We start from the raw sequence: 20198 nt of genomic DNA on the forward strand, positions 1-20198 counted from the left end.
AAAGTGTAAATCTAAAATAAAAGGGAAAATTATAATCCCCAAAGGCTTCTTTTGTGCTGGTCTCACAGTGTAATCATTTGGCATGTTCGCTTCGACCTGGACAGCTACTGGATAATTTCTAACCTCTGAAAAGAAATTGTGATTTATAACATTTCTATACATTCATGGATGAAATAAGTGTGGTAACACTTCGCAAAAACATTTACAAACTACGTATAGGGGCATTATTTTTATTTATAGATAGATAGATAGATAGATATAGATATATAGTATTAAAATATGGTTTTGATGTTTAAGGTACTGATATAAAGATTCTGTGCTCTTTTTACAGATTTGCTTCCAGACAAATACATGACCATGGGGGATATGAAGACCCCCGACTTCGACGACCTTCTTGCAGCCTTTGACATCCCAGACATGGTCGATCCTAAAGCAGCTATTGAGTCTGGACATGATGATCATGAAAACCACATAAAACAGAATGCTCATACAGATGAAGATTCTCATGTGCCATCATCATCAGATGTTGGTGTGAGCGTCATTGTGAAAAATGTACGTAATATTGAGTCTTCTGAAGGAGTGGATAAGGATGGCCACCATTCCACAGGCAATGGCTTACATAATGGTTTTCTAACAGCATCTGCTCTTGAAAGTTATGGTAAAGATGAAGGGAAGTGTCTGAAAGAGGAGGGGTCAGCTTCTGAGGCTACTCTGAAAGAGTCAGCTTTCAACCAGTTTAGCCCAATCTCAAGTGCTGAAGAATTTGATGATGATGAAAAAATAGAGGTGGATGATCCTCCAGATAAAGAAGAGATGCGTGCAAATTTCAGAGCAAATGTGTTAACAGGATCAGTTTCTCAGCAGGAATATGACAAACTAAAGATGCTTGGAGGGGAAAACTTGATTAAACCTGGAATTCCAGCTTCAAGTAATATAGATAAAAACAAAGGTGTTAAAAGAGAAACAGAAACAAACTCTGTGAATGTAAGTGTCTATGAACCATTCAAAGCCCGAAAAATAGAGGACAAATTGATGAAAGACAATTCTGAAAAGCTGCTTGAAAACAGGGTACTTGATGGAAAACTAGGTGCTGAAAAAGGTGAAACAAATCTTGCCAGCATTTCACAGTCCAAAGCAAAGTCATCAGCAAAGCTTTCTTCATGCATTGCTGCAATTGCAGCACTGAGTGCTAAAAAGGCAGCTACAGATACCAGTAACGAATTACAGTCTACTTCAAGAGAATCTTCTCCATTACCAAAAGACATGAATGAAAGTCCCCGGGCTATTGAGAAATCACCTGAATCTCAGAGTCTTATTGATGGTGCTAAAAAACCATCTATAAAACAACCCGATAGTCCCAGAAGTGTATCAAGTGAAAACAGCAGCAAAGGGTCTCCATCTTCTCCTGCAGGGTCAACGCCAGCCATTCCAAAAGTTCGCATAAAAACCATCAAAACTTCTTCTGGGGAAATCAAGAGAACAGTTACAAGGGTGTTGCCAGAAGTTGATTTGGACTCTGGTAAAAAGCCAGAGCCAACTGCTTCCATGGTAGCTTCCATGACATCTCTCCTATCCTCTCCAACTTCTGCTGCTGTTCTTTCTTCTCCTCCTAGGACACCTCTCCAGTCAGCAGTTGTCACCAATGCTGTTGCATCTGCAGAACTTGCGCCAAAGCAGGTCACTATTAAACCTGTGGCTACTGCTTTTCTCCCAGTTTCAGCAGTTAAAACAGCAGGATCACAAGTGATTAATCTGAAGCTTGCTAACAATACTACGGTGAAAGCCACTGTAATATCTGCTGCTTCTGTGCAAAGTGCCAGTAGTGCCATTATTAAAGCTGCAAATGCTATACAGCAGCAGACTGTTGTGGTGCCAGCATCAAGCCTTGCCAGCGCTAAACTTGTGCCAAAGACAGTCCATCTTGCCAACCTTAATCTTCTGCCTCAAGGTGCTCAAACCACCTCTGAACTCCGCCAAGTGCTAACAAAACCTCAGCAACAAATAAAGCAGGCAATAATTTCTGCAGCAGCCTCACAGCCTTCTAAAAAAGTGTCACGTGTCCAGGTGGTGTCATCTCTGCAGAGTTCTGTAGTGGAAGCATTCAATAAGGTGCTGAGCAGTGTTAATCCTGTCCCAGTTTACGTCCCAAACCTCAGTCCTCCTGCCAATGCAGGTATAACATTACCAACACGTGGTTACAAGTGTTTGGAATGTGGTGATTCGTTTGCTCTCGAAAAGAGTCTGACACAGCATTATGATAGGAGGAGTGTGCGAATTGAAGTGACATGTAACCATTGTACAAAAAATTTAGTTTTCTACAATAAATGCAGTCTTCTTTCTCATGCGCGTGGACATAAGGAAAAAGGAGTTGTAATGCAGTGCTCACATTTGATTTTAAAACCAGTCCCAGCAGATCAAATGATAGCGTCTCCTTCAAGCAATACTGCTGCATCTTCTACTCTTCAAAGCCCAATGGGAGTTGGCACACATACTGTAACCAAGATACAGTCTGGCATAACTGGAACAGTAATATCAGCCCCAGCAAGTACACCTATCATTCCAGCTATGCCTCTAGATGAAGACCCATCAAAACTCTGTAGACATAGTCTAAAGTGTTTGGAGTGCAATGAAGTTTTCCAAGATGAGACATCTCTTGCTACACATTTCCAGCAGGCTGCAGACACAAGTGGACAAGTAGAGTATCTTATGTTTAAATTCCAGTGTTTCAGCAATAAGAATAGGAGATCTGAATGTGTTTTTTGCTTTCACTTAAACATTCATACCTCATTTGAGAGAAGTAATAAATGCTTGAAAGAATATTTTAAAAATAGGAAAAAAACCTGCAAGCACAAAATAGTGAATGTCATTGTTTTCAGAATTAGAGTGTACTTTGTTGGAAAAATCTGATTTGATCCAGGTCTTAAAGTTTACATCTGTAAGGGTGGTGGAGGTTTTTAAAATTAAGATTTAGCGAAGTTTCCAGGACTTTGGAGTGGAGCCCGCGAAGCAGCTCCGGAGCAGTGGAGCTGCAGGTTTTTGTCTGGAGCCAGAGTGGAGCCGGAGCACAGCTCCAAAGCCCTGGAAGATTCTGAGAACTGTGCCCTGAGATACTGAAATCGGTAATGATATTCACTGAGAACTTGTAGTGATCCTTTTTTATGCTTTGGAATTTAAATATACAATGGAATCCACTTAATTGGCACCCTCCTTAACAGCACACGCACTTAATGGGAACGATTGTCTTATGGTTGATTGTGTCTTTGATTTGATTTCAATTTCTATTACTTATAGTGCCGTAAGTGTGCTAGGCGCTTATTTGGGTGCTACAGTGACTCTAGGCAATGAATAAATGGCACACAAACTCTATTTAAATGATGTGCCTGCTGTGCAGGCCTTCTGAAAATAGGAGTGAAAAGTGGTGTTTGCTAGCATATATTTCCAGCTGTGTGCCCATTTGTTTTCTTGTTACTGCTTTCTTTCTCTCTTATGATTGCTAAAATGAGTCAAATTTATCTTAATATAGTATTTTTAAAATGTTGTGTACATTGCATAATTTACATAAACTTATTAAATAAAAGTGAAATAAACCAATGCACAGTGTAGTCTATAAGCCTCTGATAATTGAGACCATTGCTTAATTGGCATATTTGGATTTTCCCTGGGGTGTGCCAATTAAAAAGGATTCTACTGTATTTCAAAGCATGTGGCTGGCTTTCGTGTTGCAACTTCCTGTTATGTGTGAATGGAAAGCCAGTAAATACACTCAGATCGCCAGAGACAGGAGTGTGGGTATAACATTCTTCCTCTTATGGGCAATGGCAGGGATAGACTTGCTGAGCTTTTGCACTTAGTAAGAAATCCTCTGATACAGTACAGAGTACAGGACAGTACAGACGCAGGTGGCTTTTACAAGGGCCTCCATATTACTTAAGACACATTGTGGGACTGTGCTGGTAGGATGTCTGTGAAGCAACACTTTGTACACATCACCTGAAGTAGCCCTGCATATAAAGGTAGATGAGTGTGGAAACACTGAATCCAGGATTGCGTGAATTATATGACACAGTAGCAGATGCTATTCCAGCTATTAGCTGGGATAATAGTTACAAAGAGCCTGCAGTGAAATCTCATGGCCTTACTGTGGCTTGATATGTGTGGATTCCCACCCTTGGAATGCTATAGCGATCCCTGCATAAAGTCTGATTATTTAGGCTTTGGGCGAAGAAGATGGAATGGTGAATTTTCACCCTTTGCTCCCACTATAATTTTGAACCAAGTGTTGAACCAGTTATTGGCATGGTTGACTCTAAATATATTTTGTGCCCATGCGCAACATAATTAAAACTCCGTAACTGGTCAGCTAACCCTGTCAGAGGCCTAGGCTGGCGTACAGTTGGCTTTTTTGTAACTAATCCATTACTATTATTTATATTATGGTAGTGCCTAGGAACCCCAACCAAGGCCCCATTGGGCTTGGCACTGTAAAAGCAAGTAAGAAAGAAGACATTCCCTGCCCCAGAGAGCTCAGAAGCTACATATCAGACAGGACATGTGGAGTGCGGGTGGGCTGGGAAGATGAGGTAAGGATAAAATGAACAGAGTTGAGCAGAAAAGCATGAAAAAAAATGCTGGTCCATCATGCCGGGTTTTTGTTGGTGGTTTTTGCCAGGGTGGGCAAAGAAACCAAATCATGTTTGTATAATCGGCATGGCTTGTGCTGTTTCCTCCCAGTTGTCCCTAAACTAGGATGTTCTCGCCTAATGTGCTGCTATTCTGTGCTGTGTGCATGTCTTTTGGACACATTTTCCTCTGCTGAGGCCTATGGGACAGCTGCCCAGATTTCCCCAGAATGTATTAATATAAACATGAGTAAGCAGAATCAGAAGTGTGGACATTCAAATACAGTTATGAAGGCAGAAAAGCTGCTATAGGGACACAAACTAGACTGTATTGCATATAACCTGTGAACAACTTGGCTGTCTCTAACTGGTAACAAAACCTCTAAAAGTTTAAGTGTTGACAAGGCCTTAGTGTCTGGCCATGTGATGTTCTGTTTTCAAAGAAAAAAAATCTAAGCATTTTAGCTACATCGGTCTCCATTATTTCAGTAAGCCACTGCAAGGGCAGAAAGTTTTAATTTTAATTCTTTTTTTTTTTTAAAGGACACTGATAATAAATAGCTTTTAAATATTATAAATCTCTGTTGTTTGCAAAATCCTCTTTAAAAAAAATGAATTATTTTTCCTATTTATTGTAGTCTTTTTCCTTTGTCAGACATGGTTGCAACCTCTCTGACCACTTTTTTATATGTGTGCATTATTACATTCAGTAGTATTACAACTGAGATGGAATGCCCAACATGAAAGCAGCTTAAAAGAACACTACCACTTCAGCAACAACAGTATATCACATTTTTCTGACAAGATATGTTTTTGTGCTCTATCATCAATCAGTGTAAGCATTGTTGTCGGAATAGTGTTTGTTGCAGAAGGACATTGTCTAGGTATTTATTAATCATTTTTGAATTTTTCTCTCTCATTATAATATCCCTTTAGAAACTTGAAAGAGAAATATTATTTCTTTATTGACTTTTGATCTTCCTTTTACCTAGCACTGGCTTGTTATTGTAAAGTTGCTCAAGAATGTGGGTTGCTAGACTGACTTGTTTCTTGGGGCAGTGGGGGGGGTGGAGAGGAGGTCAGAAAAGGTGGATTGATTTGGGGGGAGCCGGGAAGAACATGTGGAATTATTTGGATTTTGCAAACAAATAGAAAGCACAGTAACTCCTATTTGGGGGTTACCAATCTTCACAGTGTGCTTTTAACTGTTCTTGCAGTGCAGTTAGCACAAATGTTGTGTTTTGGTTTAGTCTAGATAACAATTTTTTCTTTTTAAAAATATTTCTCGGAAACAGGTTAGAAGGTTTCTTTTAAAAACTATCCAAAAAAATCCACCGGTCTAACGGTTTGAACATGGAGGTCCTTCTCCACATATTATAGGAACTCTTCCTTATTATTTTGTGAAAGATCCACCCAAACCACCACGGAAACGGACTATGTGTCTAATACTGTAGATGAATACGTGAATAAGGGCTTATCTACATGGCAGTATAGCACTACGTCAGTTTGAAGTAGGTACCATTTAGAGCATGCCAGCAGGGCCTATGTGGAGCATTTAGAGTGCTTCACAAATTACACCCGCTTAGAGTTATTTGCCACAGTGTGTAGACAAGGCCTAACTTTACTCATGTAAGTAGTCCCATTGAACTCAATGGGCCCACTCATGTGTAAGTGCAGGATTGAGTCAGTGCGCTGTATGGAGAAGATAGTGAACCTGAAGTAATAAAATGTTCAGGTAAGATAGGCTTAGAGGTATAACTGCATAGCGCTCATGGAAACTATGTAGCCCACCCCTTAATATGACTTAACTGGTCTTGTGGGTTTTTATTTCTCCTCACCACCATTTTCCCCCCAAGCCTCTTCCTCCTTACTCCTAGATCCGAATGCTTGTAATGCTTGTCACACTGAGAAAAACATGGTTTGCTCTTATGTGGGTTGGAATGATAGATGTGGAAATTCAGGCTCACCTTAAGCCCAACGTAAAGTGTTAAGCAGAAGTGTTGGCTTGTAGAATTCCCTGGTAGTGTCTTCTTGTAAGCAGCTACAATTACACATATTTTCTACACTTGTTAAAGTAGTAAACTGCCTACTTTGACAACTAGTATTGCTGGAGTTTCGTGACATTCTGGAGTGTTAGTGTTGTAGACTAATTATGCAAACTGCTTGCTGGCACTTCTGAAATTGAGGAATACTTAGTGGGATTGGTAACGGTGTATGGCTTTTCTGTGGCGTAACATCCGGGTTTTCTTTTGTAGTGCTGCAAACAAAGATACTTTGGAAGGAATATGAAAAATCCATATATTTCTATTATTGGAATAAGAAGTTTTGTTTTGCCATTTTCTTATGTAATCAAAGAATACTCCAGATTCTCCACTGTTGTATTACTGCTTGTTAATACGTAGATGGCAAAAGATAAATTGTGGCAGTGGTACTGAAGCTCAATAAATGTGGTAAGAACATTTTAAATAGAGTTATGGTTAGTCAGGCTTTTGCCCTGAAGCCTGTGATGAACACAAAATTAAAACCCCACGTTAGTTCTATTAGTAATGGAAGTCATAATTCAGTGTTTCAGGAATTATTTACTGGGACAATTAAGAACAAATATTTGGCTTTTTAAAGTGTGTGTGTGTTTGTGTGTGTGTGTGCGTGTGTGTGTAAAATGAGGACATTTTGTGGCACATGCTTAGAACAAGGCCATGTTCCAACATATAGGGCCATCAGGATTATAAAGTAAAGTTTAAGAGTGAGCTGCATGAAATTAAACTCCCTAATTCAGTGTAGAGTTCAAGATACTTCATTTTAACATTCTTCTTTAAAATAAAACTATATGTAATTTTTTTCTGGGTTTGCATGGGTCCTCAAAACCATTTAGACTGAGATCCTGCATTATGAAAGGAATAAAAATGAACTTTGTCTCTTGTCAGGTTTCTAAAATTAGAGAGTAGTACAAAATAGCATCTTTAAAAAAGAATTCCTTTACAGGTGAAATACTGGCCTCATTGAAGTCAAAGGCAAAATTCCCATTAGCGTCAATGAAACCAGGATTTCATCTTATATATTTAGGGTCTGATCCTGCAATCCTACTCAGAGAAGCAATCCTTATTGGAACATGCCTGTGACCCTGGTGGAGAATCACCATAATATTAATAAAAAGTATATTCCATGTTAGAATAAGCATAACATTCTCAAACTGTTAAATTGTTTGAGGGATTACTTTGGTTCATGGTATTTACTAATATTCTTTTAAAAAACAAATTAACCCCTTTATGTTATTTTTCACAGTAACTATTAAGGGCCTGTTCTTGTAGTTAGTATCAAAACTCTGACTTAAGTGGGAGCAGGTTTAGGCCCTAACTTTACATGGGTGCATAGACTCAATTGCCAATAATGATGAGTCAGCACCACATTTAAGCTACTTATAACTAGGGCCCTACGAAATTCATGGTCCATTTTGGTCAATTTCACGGTCATAGGATTTTAAAAATTGTAAATTTCATGATTTCACATATTTAAATCTGAAATTTCACAGTGTTTTAATTGTAGGGGTCCTGACCCAAAAAGAAGTTGTTGGAGGGTCGCAAGGTTATTGTAGAGGGGGTTGCGGTACTGCTACCCTTACTTATGCGCTGCTGCTGCTGGCGGCGGCCCTGTCTCCAGAGCTGGGTGGCTGGAGAACGGCATCCGCGGCCCAGGAGCCCAGCTCCGAAGGCAGCGCTGCCGCCAGCAGCAGCACAGAAGTAAAGATGGCCTGGTGTGGTATTGCCACCCTTATTTCAGAGCTGGGCCGCCACTTTCCAGCCACCCACCTCTGAAGGCAACGGCGCAGCGTGGTATGATATGGCCACCCTTACTTCTGTGCTGCTGCTGGCGGGGCACTGCCTTCAGAGTTGAGCACCCGGCCAACAACTGCCACTCTCTGGCCACCCAGCTCTGAAGGCAGCGCAGAAATAAATGTGGCAACACCTCAACCCCCCTAAAATAACCTTGCAACCCCCCACAACCCCCTTTTGGGTCAGGAACCCCAGTTTAGAAACGCTGGTCTTCCCCCGTGAAATCTGTACACAAAAGACCCTGATGTGTTTTTCATGGCTGTGAATTTGGTAGGGTCCTACTTATAACATTCTACTATTGTGCTTACAATTGCAAGTTTGATTCTGCTGTTATGACTAGAATTGCAACATACCGTGAGGGAGCAGCTTTGGACTTTACTATGAAACACAGAATTATTCAAAGGAAAATGGTCCAGAATTAGAGGAGATGGTCATTTTCATATTATGCCTACCATTTGCGGGGGACAGACTCTTTTACAGCAAGAATAAACACACTGTGTTGTATTATTTCATAATTACAATTTTGTTTAATCAGTAGTTCAATAAGTCTGTCTTTAATACAAATTGACAGAGGATTTTTTGTTTTGCGTTTTAGTTCATTACTTTAAGGGTAAAGTTTTCAAAAGTCTTATTTTCAAAAGCGCCTACATCACTTAGGAGACTCGATTTTATTTTCAGAAGTGCCTAAGTCCCTCAAGAGTATAAGTCCCACTGAAAGTCAAGGGGCACTTTTGACAATTTGACCCTAGAATCCATTACAGTAGAAATTGAACATTTTAAAAGTTATACTTTCTCACGGACGATGACCTCCTTACTCTAATTTTTTTTCGTGAAGAAAAAATAGAAATACCAAAAAGCACCAGAAGCCCTGTACATTAGCTATCCATTATTTATGTATATTATAGCTTGGTTTAAAGTGTAGGACGTAAGAGATTTACTGGTTTTGGTTTTTAGTTTAATTTCAGGCTTCAGCTTGGGGCTTGTAGCTTTCTGCCTTGGGTCAATCACTTATTAATTACTTTTTATTATTTTATTATAACCATCTTGTTATTAAAAAACAAACAAAGTATTAAAAAGAAGAATTAGGGATCCTGTTCTGCAAAGACTTAACATCCAGTACTTAACTTTAAGCATGTGAATAGTTCAGTTGAAGTCATTGGAACTATTCATGTGCTTAAAGTCAAGCACAGAGCATAAATCTGTCCAGGATTGTAGCCTAGCTATTTAGAGATGCTTTTTTGCATTTATGTAACTAAAACCTATATGGGCCAGATTCACAGGTACCCTTCAGCCTCTTTGTGCCTCTTCAGTGATGGAAAGGAGCTGTAAATCCAATTTAAATCTGTGTTTACATCCGATTTACATCATTTGCATTCCATCACTGGAATGGCACAAAGCAGCCAAAAAGTGCTCATGATTCTGACTTAACAAGTGATCAATCATGTACTAAAGGATTTTAGTTAATTAGTTACTTTGAAAACCAAAAATAATTGCTTGAGATTGGGAAAGTGGCTATTGCACTTACAGAGACTCCTTTAAAAAAAAAAAAGCTTTAGAAATGTTTTACATAAATTTAATTCTTATTTACATGTGCAATACTTACAATGCATACACAATACTCTGGTCTTGTGGGTAAATATATTTAAAACCACCTTTTTAAAAAAAATTAACACCCCCCCCATTAAGTGGTACTCTGAATGTTACAATTAAAAAACCAACATAAGCAAGGAGATCTAAAAGTAAAGATAACACACCATATTTAAGTTTATTTTGGTGGCGTAGATTTTTCTGTGGTGCTCTGAGTTAAGAGCATAAATATAGTTCACATGGACCTTTAGGCTCTTTCACAGTGCCAGAGTGGTGTGTAAAGGGGACTTTATATCAGGCCCAGAATGTCCAATTTAGAGGCCTCTGTTTTACAAAGGGATCCAGGAGTAGGGCCTTCATTTGAATTTGCCTGCTCTTGTTGGTTTATATCACAACCATAACACAGGGTTTTTTTAAAATGTGCTGTAATGTTTGACAGAAGAAAGCATATCATTGAACCAAACCATTTGTTTTATCTATTTTGGTTTATCATTTAGAAGACTTGCAATATCTGCCAGATGCTGCTTCCTAACCAGTGCAGTTTTGCATCACACCAGAGAATTCATCAGCATAAATCTCCATATACGTGTCCTGAATGTGGAGCAATCTGCAGATCGGTCCACTTCCAGACCCACGTCACTAAGAACTGCCTACATTACACACGAAGAGTTGGTTTTCGGTCAGTATGATTACACACGTGTAACTAAAATATGTTGTCAGTTTATATATATGTATATATATATGTAATGGGTTTCTTTTATGTTTTTCAAACTTAAACTGAAATAGTTTCTCTTTATTGTGACAGTTGCTTGCAAGATGCTGCTTTATTATTTTAAAGTTGTCATGGCTACAGTACTATTTGTATTACACATTTTGGGATAAAAATTCTTGCTGGGTGTCAGCTATGAATTTGGGCATGTGCTTATGTATGGTACTCAATCAGAATACTACTAATTTCATGCAGCCATGAGATGTCATATTAAGGCATACAGTTTCTAAGCTAATGAATTCAGACGTTTTACCAATTTAGTTTCTTTAAAAAAAGACGTAAGCTGACTTTTAGATAGTCTTGGTAAAATAATGATAATCTTTTCCGTATTTACTGCTAGACTGTATCTTTAAAGCACTGATGGGTGTACTCCACCTGTCTATCAGATACAGGAGGCAACTTTATTGAAGTCTTTCTGCCTCTCTTGTTCTCACTCTTTTTCCCCAGTTGGGGAAGTCCAGGTTCCCGCTGCTGGATTTACCATTACATTATATTTTAAACCAGTTCACATTGTCCATCAGAGAGTGCAACAGTCTGCTACTTTGGCTCTTTGTTGAGAGTCTTTAATTCCTGTTTCAGAGTGGTAGCCCTGTTAATCTGTATCAGCAAAAAGAACAAGGAGTACTTGTTTCTAAGGTGCCACAAGTACTCCTCGTTCTTTTTAATTCCTGTGTTTCCCCTACATTTTCTGCTGGGAAGCAACTGTCAGTGGAGTAACAAGAATTGGAGGAGTATCAAGGAAACCTCTAGCCTTTCACTGACCAGCCTTGAAACTCTGTCAGTCCCTAGATTTCCACCAACACTCAGAGCAGCACCAAGCCAACAGCTCAGAATAGCCTCTCTTTTCCCAGCTCCTACAGCAGGCCTCTGCATAGCACTTCAATATAGTCTTGCAGTCGGTCTTAACTGGCTTCCTAAAGATAGAGTGGTGTGATTTAGAATCCCACCAGCCGATAGTATGTCTTCCCCTCAAGCAAACACAGTTCAGTTATCAGGATGGCTGAAAAGTTTTCTGTTAAGGTTACTCTGAGGGGAGGATGAAGCCCTTTTACTGCATCTAGGCAGATGTTGTGGCAGGATCTTTCTGGTTTTGGTGACCTGGGTAGGTCAGGCCAAAGATTCAACTCTCATCTGCCCCAAAGTATCTTTGGATTATTCTCTCTCTCCTTCTTCCCCGTCTCCTGAATAAGCAGGGGGTGTTCGGAAGAAGGGGAAGGTTTTTGACGTGTCTTCCATCCCCAGCCCATTCCCTTCCTATACCTCAGTCACCTGTGGGACTCAGATGCAACGTCTTCCTCAGAGACACCTGGCCTCTACCCATATGGCCGTTGCAACGAGAAGACCCCCTCATAGTCAAAAATCTACTTTCCACAATGAATCAGGACAATGGTGCTAGATTATCCAGGATTTCTCTTCAAAACCCTATGAGAAACTGTGTGAACCCTTCACCACAATCTGCGTCAAAGTTCCTTTTCTCCTCTCCATCCAATGATCCTAAAACAAAAATATCTAAGACAATCAAGAATCCATCTTCTCCTCATTAGAACCCTCAGAATCAACACCAAACTTGCTCTTGAGGAAGGATGTATTTCCTCCTGCCTTTCCAAACAGTGTCCAATAATTTAAGGAAGCTGTTTGATGCCAGTGATCTAGACTAGCTGATTGAGCTAATTAAATTGAGGAAATTCAGCTCACTTGACTCAAGCTGGATTCTCTCAAACTGAGGGGAAAAAAGCTGCTGCAACAGTGAGTCCAGGAGGGGGGACCTGGACCTGAGGGGGACCCAGATCTTCAGCAGAGCTACTTTTGTATTCAGGCAGACATGCAGACTGTAGTCAGCAGTGGATGCTTATAGTTGTGGATTATTTTATTTATAAGGAAAAAAACTCATGGAAAGAAAAAAAACCCTCTTGAATGTGATATCACTAGTACATTAGAAGTAGAACTAATATGGAGTTAAATGTAAAAAGATGATGATACTTAAAACTTAGTGTTGTGGAGAGTTGTGTGTCTGTAGTTAAGATGGAAGGTCGTTTTCATTTATAAGTTTCATTTGAGCCCCTCCCATCTTTAACAGATTTAAGCCAAATCACCTGAAATTTCACGTATATGTTGTTATGCTGAAGTAGAGGTTTTTTAGAAATTTGGAGGTATCTCAGAGACAATGTGTTTGTGAGATAAGAGGGCTCAAAAATTGTGCTTTCCTTTTCAAAAAAAGTTTCCTAATTCTTTTGGCTTGCCGTATCTGAAAAATGGCATATGTTTCCTATATCATCATGCTATCTCTCTTCCATAAGATCACCGTATCTCTAAAAGGATATAACAGACATAGAAGGAGTTCAGAGATGGGTAACGAAAATAATTAGAGGCATGGAAAATCTTCCATAAGAAGAGAGATTTAAAAGGTAGGAACTGTTTAGTTTAGAGAAGATACGAACAGGTAGATACAAAATAATAAATGATATAGTGAAGGTAAATTGAGTGAATTTACCCTTTCTCTCCTAATATGAAAAGAAGGGGACAGTTAATGAAATTGGAAGCAAATTTAAAACCAATAAAAGGATATTTTTAAATGCAATGCATAATTGGCCTGTGGAACTCGTTGCCAACAGATTAGTGGGTGTCAAAAGGATTGGACATTTATATGGCTAACGAGAAGTTCCATAATTATATTAGATAGAAATAAAGTTTGGAAGGGATATAAACCTTCATTCTTCAAAGTGAACTTCCAAAAGATTGGGGTTAGTAAGAAACTTCCCCTATAAGCAAGTTATTCCATAATTGTCCACTACAGGGTATTTTTGGAACTTCTTGGAAGCAGCTAATACTGGAGAGAGGACACTGGACTAAATGGGCCATTGACTTGATCTAGTATGGAAATTCCTGTGGTCTTATATTAACTCAATTTATGTTACTTGCTTTGCTGTAGATTGAATTGGGGGAAGGTGTCAGAGACACTAAGATTTCAAAGGCATATTTTAGAAAAATATTTTCAGAATTCCAACCTGATGTTTAGAAAGGATTGTAAAGCTCCTGCGTAGTCACCCTGAATTTAAGTTTACTCTTCTCTGTCCAAATATTGATTTGACTATGTACAGAGAAAAATCACTCAGTTAAGAAAACATTTTCATTAAAATTAAACCTGAATAAATATAGTAAAGTTGTTATTCTTGTTGTATTTCATTTTTGGTAGCTTCTAGATTGCAATATGGTTCTTCATACAATCTACTACTCCTGATAAAAATGTGTTTTCTAGGGCCTATAGGGTCTAAAAAGTTCTTATTTATAATCAGCAGATGGAATAGATTCCACTGGCCATTCTGTCTATTGCTGGCATAACGCTATTATCAAATCTTGTCCTCTGGCTTTAGATCTTGCAAATTAATTATTATCTTTTTTTCTTTTTTAGGTCTATAACCACTTTGTTTCTGTTGGATCTTAATGTGTGATTTGTACTTTCCAGTATTACTGTAGCCGTGTCGGTCCCAGGATAGTAGAGAGACAAGGTGGCTGAGGTAATATCTTTTATTGGAACAATTGTCTCTCTCACCAGCAGAAGTTGGTCTAGTAAAAGCTATTATCTCACCCACCTTATCTCTCTGATTTGTACTTTGTTAACCAATCAAATCATATTATTGTATCAGATTGAATACATAATCCTCCCTCCTCCACCTGCCTAAAACCCAGTTTTGATTCCACTTATTTTAGTACACTTTTGTGTTATGTTAGATTGACTCTTTTCCTCTTCTCTTACAGCTGTGTACATTGCAATGTTGTGTACTCTGATGTGGCTGCACTCAAGTCTCACATTCAAGGTTCCCACTGTGAAGTCTTCTACAAGTGTCCTATCTGTCCCATGGCATTTAAATCTGCACCCAGCACACATTCCCATGCCTATACACAACACCCTGGTATCAAGATAGGAGAACCAAAGTAAGCAATATTAATCTTTTGCTCTTACTCTAATGCTATATTTTAATAACCAGTACAATTACATTCTCTGTTGTATTTATAATGTTAAAAGTCACATACTGCATAACCCACCATTTATCATACTATTGATAATGTGTGGAGTACGTCACATTTTCTAGTCATTTATTTGGCAAGGATAAGATTTCCATGAACATAACAATAAGATTTTTTTAACCATAGCACAGAAAACTTGATACACTGCAGCCAAGAAACTACCTGTATTCAGTCTTGCTCAGTGGTTTTTTTTTCATTGTTAAACTAAATGATTTTAAATCAGCTGCATTTTTTATCATGAACTAGAGTAACAGTAGTGACAGTCGAAACGATTAACGTATTTGCTGTTTTTGAAGTGTGTTGAGACATTTATAATTCTAACAGAGTACTGTTTCCATCTAATGTTCTATTTGCAGGCATAAACCTACAATCTGGGGAAAACATGATGGTCACTGACATTTATTTCACAACATAACACAAGAACTAGGGATCACCAAATTAAATTAATAGGCAGCAGTTTTAAAACAAATAAAAGGAAGCATTTCTTCATGCAACACAGAGTCAACCTGTGGAACTCCTTGCCAGAGGATGTTGTGAAGGCCAAGACCATAACAGGGTTCAAAAAAGAACTAGATAAATTCATGGAGGATAGGTCCATCAATGGCTATTAGCAAGGGTGGGCAGGAATGGTGTCCTTAGCCTCCGTTTGCCAGAAGCTGGGAATGAGCAACAAGGGATGGATCACTTCATGATTACCTGTTCTGTCCATTTCCTCTGAGGCACCTGGCGCTGGCCACTGTCGGAAGACAGGATACTGGGCTAGATGGACCTTTGGTCTGACCCAGTAGGGCCGTTCTTATGTTCTTATACTATTATTCATTAATTAGTAAAATAATTGCAGGTTTATGCTGTGATATAATAAAGGTATTTTCATAACTTTTTACAGTGCAATAATATTATTGATAAATTGACATAACAATCATCAGTGTCTGACTTGATTCTGATGTAAAACTTAGAATACAATGTACAGGTGAATCAGCAAGTATTTTGCTTACAGTGATAAGTCATCCATATTACAATTGCTTTGCAGGACAAAAGTGTAATATTATGGTTTTGTGGAAATGGTCTCTAATTTAGGATGAAGAAAAGGAGTACTTCTGGCACCTTAGCGACTAACCAATTTATTTGAGCATAAGCTTTCGTGAGCTACAGCTCACTTCATCGGATGCATACTGTGGAAACTGCAGAAGACATTATATACACAGAGACCATGAAACAATACCTCCTCCCATCCCACTCTCCTGCTGGTAATAGCTTATCTAAAGTGATCACTCTCCTTACAATGTGTATGTGTATGTGTATGATGATCAAGTTGGGCCATTTCCAGCACAAATCCAGGTTTTCTCACCCCCCACCCCCATACACACACAAACTCACTCTCCTGCTGGTAATAGTTCATCCAAAGTGACCACTCTCCCTACAACGTGCATGATAATCAAGGTGGGCCATTTCCAGCACAAATTCAGGTTTTCTCACACACACACACACAAACTCACTCTCCTGCTGGCAATAGCTCATCCAAACTGACCACTCTCCTTACAATGTGTATGATAATCAAGGTGGGCCATTTCCAGCATAAATCCAAGTTTAACCAGAACGTCGGGGGGAGGGGGCGGGGGTAGGAAAAAACAAGGGGAAATAGGCTACCTTGCATAATGACTTAGCCACTCCCAGTCTCTATTTAAGCCTAAATTAATAGTATCCAATTTGCAAATGAATTCCAATTCAGCAGTTTCTCGCTGGAGTCTGGATTTGAAGTTTTTTTGTTTTAAGATAGCGACCTTCATGTCTGTAATTGCGTGACCAGAGAGATTGAAGTGTTCTCCGACTGGTTTATGAATGTTATACTTCTTGACATCTGATTTGTGTCCATTTATTCTTTTACGTAGAGACTGTCCAGTTTGACCAATGTACATGGCAGAGGGGCATTGCTGGCACATGATGGCATATATCACATTGGTGGATGTGCAGGTGAACGAGCCTCTGATAGTGTGGCTGATGTTATTAGGCCCTGTGATGGTGTCCCCTGAATAGATATGTGGGCACAGTTGGCAACGGGCTTTGTTGCTAGGATAGTTTCATGGTCTCTGTGTATATAATGTCTTCTGCAGTTTCCACAGTATGCATCCGATGAAGTGAGCTGTAGCTTATGCTCAAATAAATTGGTTAGTCTCTAAGGTGCCACAAGTACTCCTTTTCTTTTTGCGAATACAGACTAACACGGCTGTTACTCTGAAACCTGTAATTTAGGATGCAAACACCACGAGCCTTAAACAAATTAGAAACTAGTATGATGTCTCTCTGATTATGTTAAATTTGGTCCACACTTTCTCGACTGTCAACCATGTCAACCAGCATTCAGAGGTACTAGAGAAATTGGAGTAATTTTTTACATACATCTAGTCCCTCAGTTCTTCTCTCCCAAGCTCCTCTATATAGCTCTGCCTTTCAAACTGAACAGAAAAAGCCCTTGCTTTCCACACCTTCTAGAATGCACTCTAGTTAATATAGCTTTTCCATTTAGTGTAGCTTAATAATCATTAATATTCCTCAGCACTGTTATTGCACTTTTCTCCTTCATAATGCTTGCCTGACAAACCAGAAAAGATACGGATAGTGTTTGGTAAATGCTTAACGTATTGCAGAGCAGTTGACTCAAGAGAGCTTGTTTCTTTCAGTCACTTTTGCTCGCAGGGCTGTCAATAGTCACTTTTGGCAGTCTCAGAAATACTAGGTAGTCTCAGTTCATTGGTTTCATGCTGTTCTGTCAGGGAAGAATTGTCTATGGCCTAAAGTTCTCCCAGGTAGGCCATTTCATGACAAGATGTGTTTTTTCTCCAGGAGATGTTGTCCCCCATCAGTCTTTTCTACCTGGCTTGTCTTCACTACTAGCCACAACCTTTGGGAGTGCTGAGCTAGGCTTGCACCTTCACAAGACCCACATGTCATCAAGAAAAAGAGAATTCCAACTGCAGTTAAGTGAGAGAGGCCCACCATTAAACAGTCTCCAACCTTGCCTGCCAAGGTCAAGGCAGATGCACCTTGGTCTGTCTCTGCACGTGCCTTTTTTGATGCATAACAACTCCTCTGTTAAATGGGGAAGCATTATTTCCAGTTTACTACAGAGGGGCTTAGAGAGAGATTAAGTGATTTACCCAAGGGCTGTGGGAGAGTTAGGATTTGAGCCTCAGGATCCTGTTTTTAGAAATATGAGAGTAAGCTCCAGCTGAACTCAGTGGAATCTACATACCTCCTAAATCCCAACCCAGTGCCTTTGCCACAAAGCTGTCATTCCTCTCCCTGCTTTCTCCATTGTTAGGTAGGGTATTAAAATATTCAAGAATTCTGCGCTATCTTACCGCTCTGAAACGCAGAGAGCATGGCTCTATATTTCAATATCTTGCATGCTCAAAAAAACCTCAAGGCAGCAGAGTAAAAGAACAGTGCAGCATCCATCGTTATGTTTAATTTTAAGCCTTTTAAACTTGACACTGTCCTGTTTAATATTCCAAAGTATATTTTTATTCTTCAGATTGTTCAAACCTATATTGAAGCAGAATTTAAACTAATGTATGGGCTCTGACCCTGAATTCCCATGTTTCCGTTGCTGCGAATTATGTTCCTTTTTAGCAAGATGGCATCTCTGACAGTAGGCTCAGAAATGCCAACATTTAATTCAGAAACTTTTAGATTGCTGTGCTGAACAGTAAGGAAACAGTTTTTAGTTATGTGATTGATTTTCTTTTTTTTTTTTTCGTAGTAGTAGTAGTAAAAGCCAGTGTGACAGAGTGCTAAGCAAGAACAGCTGATCCAGCACTCTGGTCATAGCAGCTCTAATCAAATAATGCAGAATGGGGCTGGTTAAACAGAGCTGTGCCTAATTTGTGGTGGAGGAAAGCTGGAAGGCTAATTAAGGTATTAGGCACAGGAAGGAAGTAGAGGGGAGAAAGCAGGTAACAGGGAGAAGAGAGAGATTTCCCATCCCTGCTTGGTTTAGCAGTTGGGGGCTCCATAGGACTGTTGAAGCAGAGCTGTATATAGTATGAAGGTATGGGGAACCCACATTGTAAATAAACTACACAAGATGTTTGACTAGCACAAGGGTCTCTGAGCAGTTTGTAAGCTGGAGCAGAGGCTGGAGCCAGAGGGCCTTCTCACAGCCAGCAAAAAAACCCTAAGATCAGAAATTACAAATGACTGTTTCACATTGAAGGAGTTCAAAAGATTTCTTGAATTAATCTTGACCGTATTGAGCTGTATCAGGTCATGTTCACAGGTTAATTCTTTTGAGCTGGCTCCCCTATTTGTGGATATGAAATGACATGCTTCTTCTGAGTATGAACTGGTGTATCATTAGAGCCATATGCAGAAGGAAGAACATGCATTTTTGTGGAATACATTTGTAGAGCCCTGTACAGAAACAAAATTTGATATCCGATCTGCAAACATGGTTCGTGGATATAAAGTGGATCTCCACAGATTTGCAAAGCTCTAGATATAAAATTTGGATCCGTGTCTATCCGTGATCCGTAAACATGGTTTGTGGATATAAAGCAGGTATCCGCGGATTTGCAGGGCTCTATACATTTTTGTATTATAGCAAATTATTTTAAGAATTAACAGTTGGATTTTCTTAAAGTGCTAAGCTTTTTCCCCTCTAAACGGACCCTTCACAAACACCTGCAGATGATATGTTATCACTAAGGCTATGTTTTAATCACGGGTATTTTTAGTAAAACTCATGGATGGGTCATGGGCAGTAAACAAAAATTCACGGCCTGTGACCTGTCCATGACTTGTACTTTACACCCCTGACTAAATCTTGGGGTTAGGGGTCGGCCCAGGCCTGCTGCGGGTGCTGGAGGGGGGCAGCCCAGGGGCACGCAGCCTGGGAGCCCCGCTGGTGCTGGGGTAGGGGGGGAATTGGCTCCCTACCTGGCTCCGCACCTCCCCAATAGTGGCGACATCCCCTTCCCTCAGTTCCTAGGTGGAAGGGCAGCCAACCAGCTCTGCCGTTCCTGTTGGTTGGGAACTGTGGCCTGCAATTCCTCTGGGAGTTGTGTGTGCTCAGCACTGCAGAAAATAAGGTGTGATGGATGGACTGGTCAGGAAGGATTTATAGATCTGTCCTGAAGACAAGGGCTGGAGCCACCCCTGAAACACCTGTCCAGGAATGAATGAAGGACCCTCCTCTGGCTGAAGTGGAAAACAGGCTTCAGGCCTGGGCTCTCCTGACACAGGGTTTTGTGTGTCAGAGGGAAAGTCTGATAGGCAAGGGCCTGTCCAAACTGAACTAGGAACACTGGGAGCAGCCCAGCCTGGACAGAAGTGGACTTACAGTTAGTTGCCTTATTGTTCCTCCGTTTG

The 20198-nt window shown here is 39.8% G+C and overlaps 1 protein-coding gene across 6 annotated transcripts in view; it reads left to right on the top strand.

Annotated features, from left to right (window-relative positions):
* The window catches only part of ZNF532 (zinc finger protein 532), an 81039-nt gene that overhangs the window by 41063 nt on the left and 19778 nt on the right, over nucleotides 1-20198 (top strand). For all 6 annotated transcript variants that reach the window (XM_073343648.2, XM_073343650.2, XM_073343643.2 and 3 more), the window contains 3 exons: nucleotides 332-2694; nucleotides 10534-10715; nucleotides 14562-14738. In XM_073343648.2, coding sequence (XP_073199749.2) covers nucleotides 352-2694; nucleotides 10534-10715; nucleotides 14562-14738 — 2702 coding nt within the window. In that variant the 5' untranslated portion in view covers nucleotides 332-351. The remainder of the gene's footprint in view (nucleotides 1-331; nucleotides 2695-10533; nucleotides 10716-14561; nucleotides 14739-20198) is intronic.

The sequence above is a fragment of the Lepidochelys kempii genome, chromosome 5 (assembly GCF_965140285.1).
Source record: "Lepidochelys kempii isolate rLepKem1 chromosome 5, rLepKem1.hap1, whole genome shotgun sequence".
NCBI lineage: Eukaryota > Metazoa > Chordata > Testudines > Cheloniidae > Lepidochelys > Lepidochelys kempii.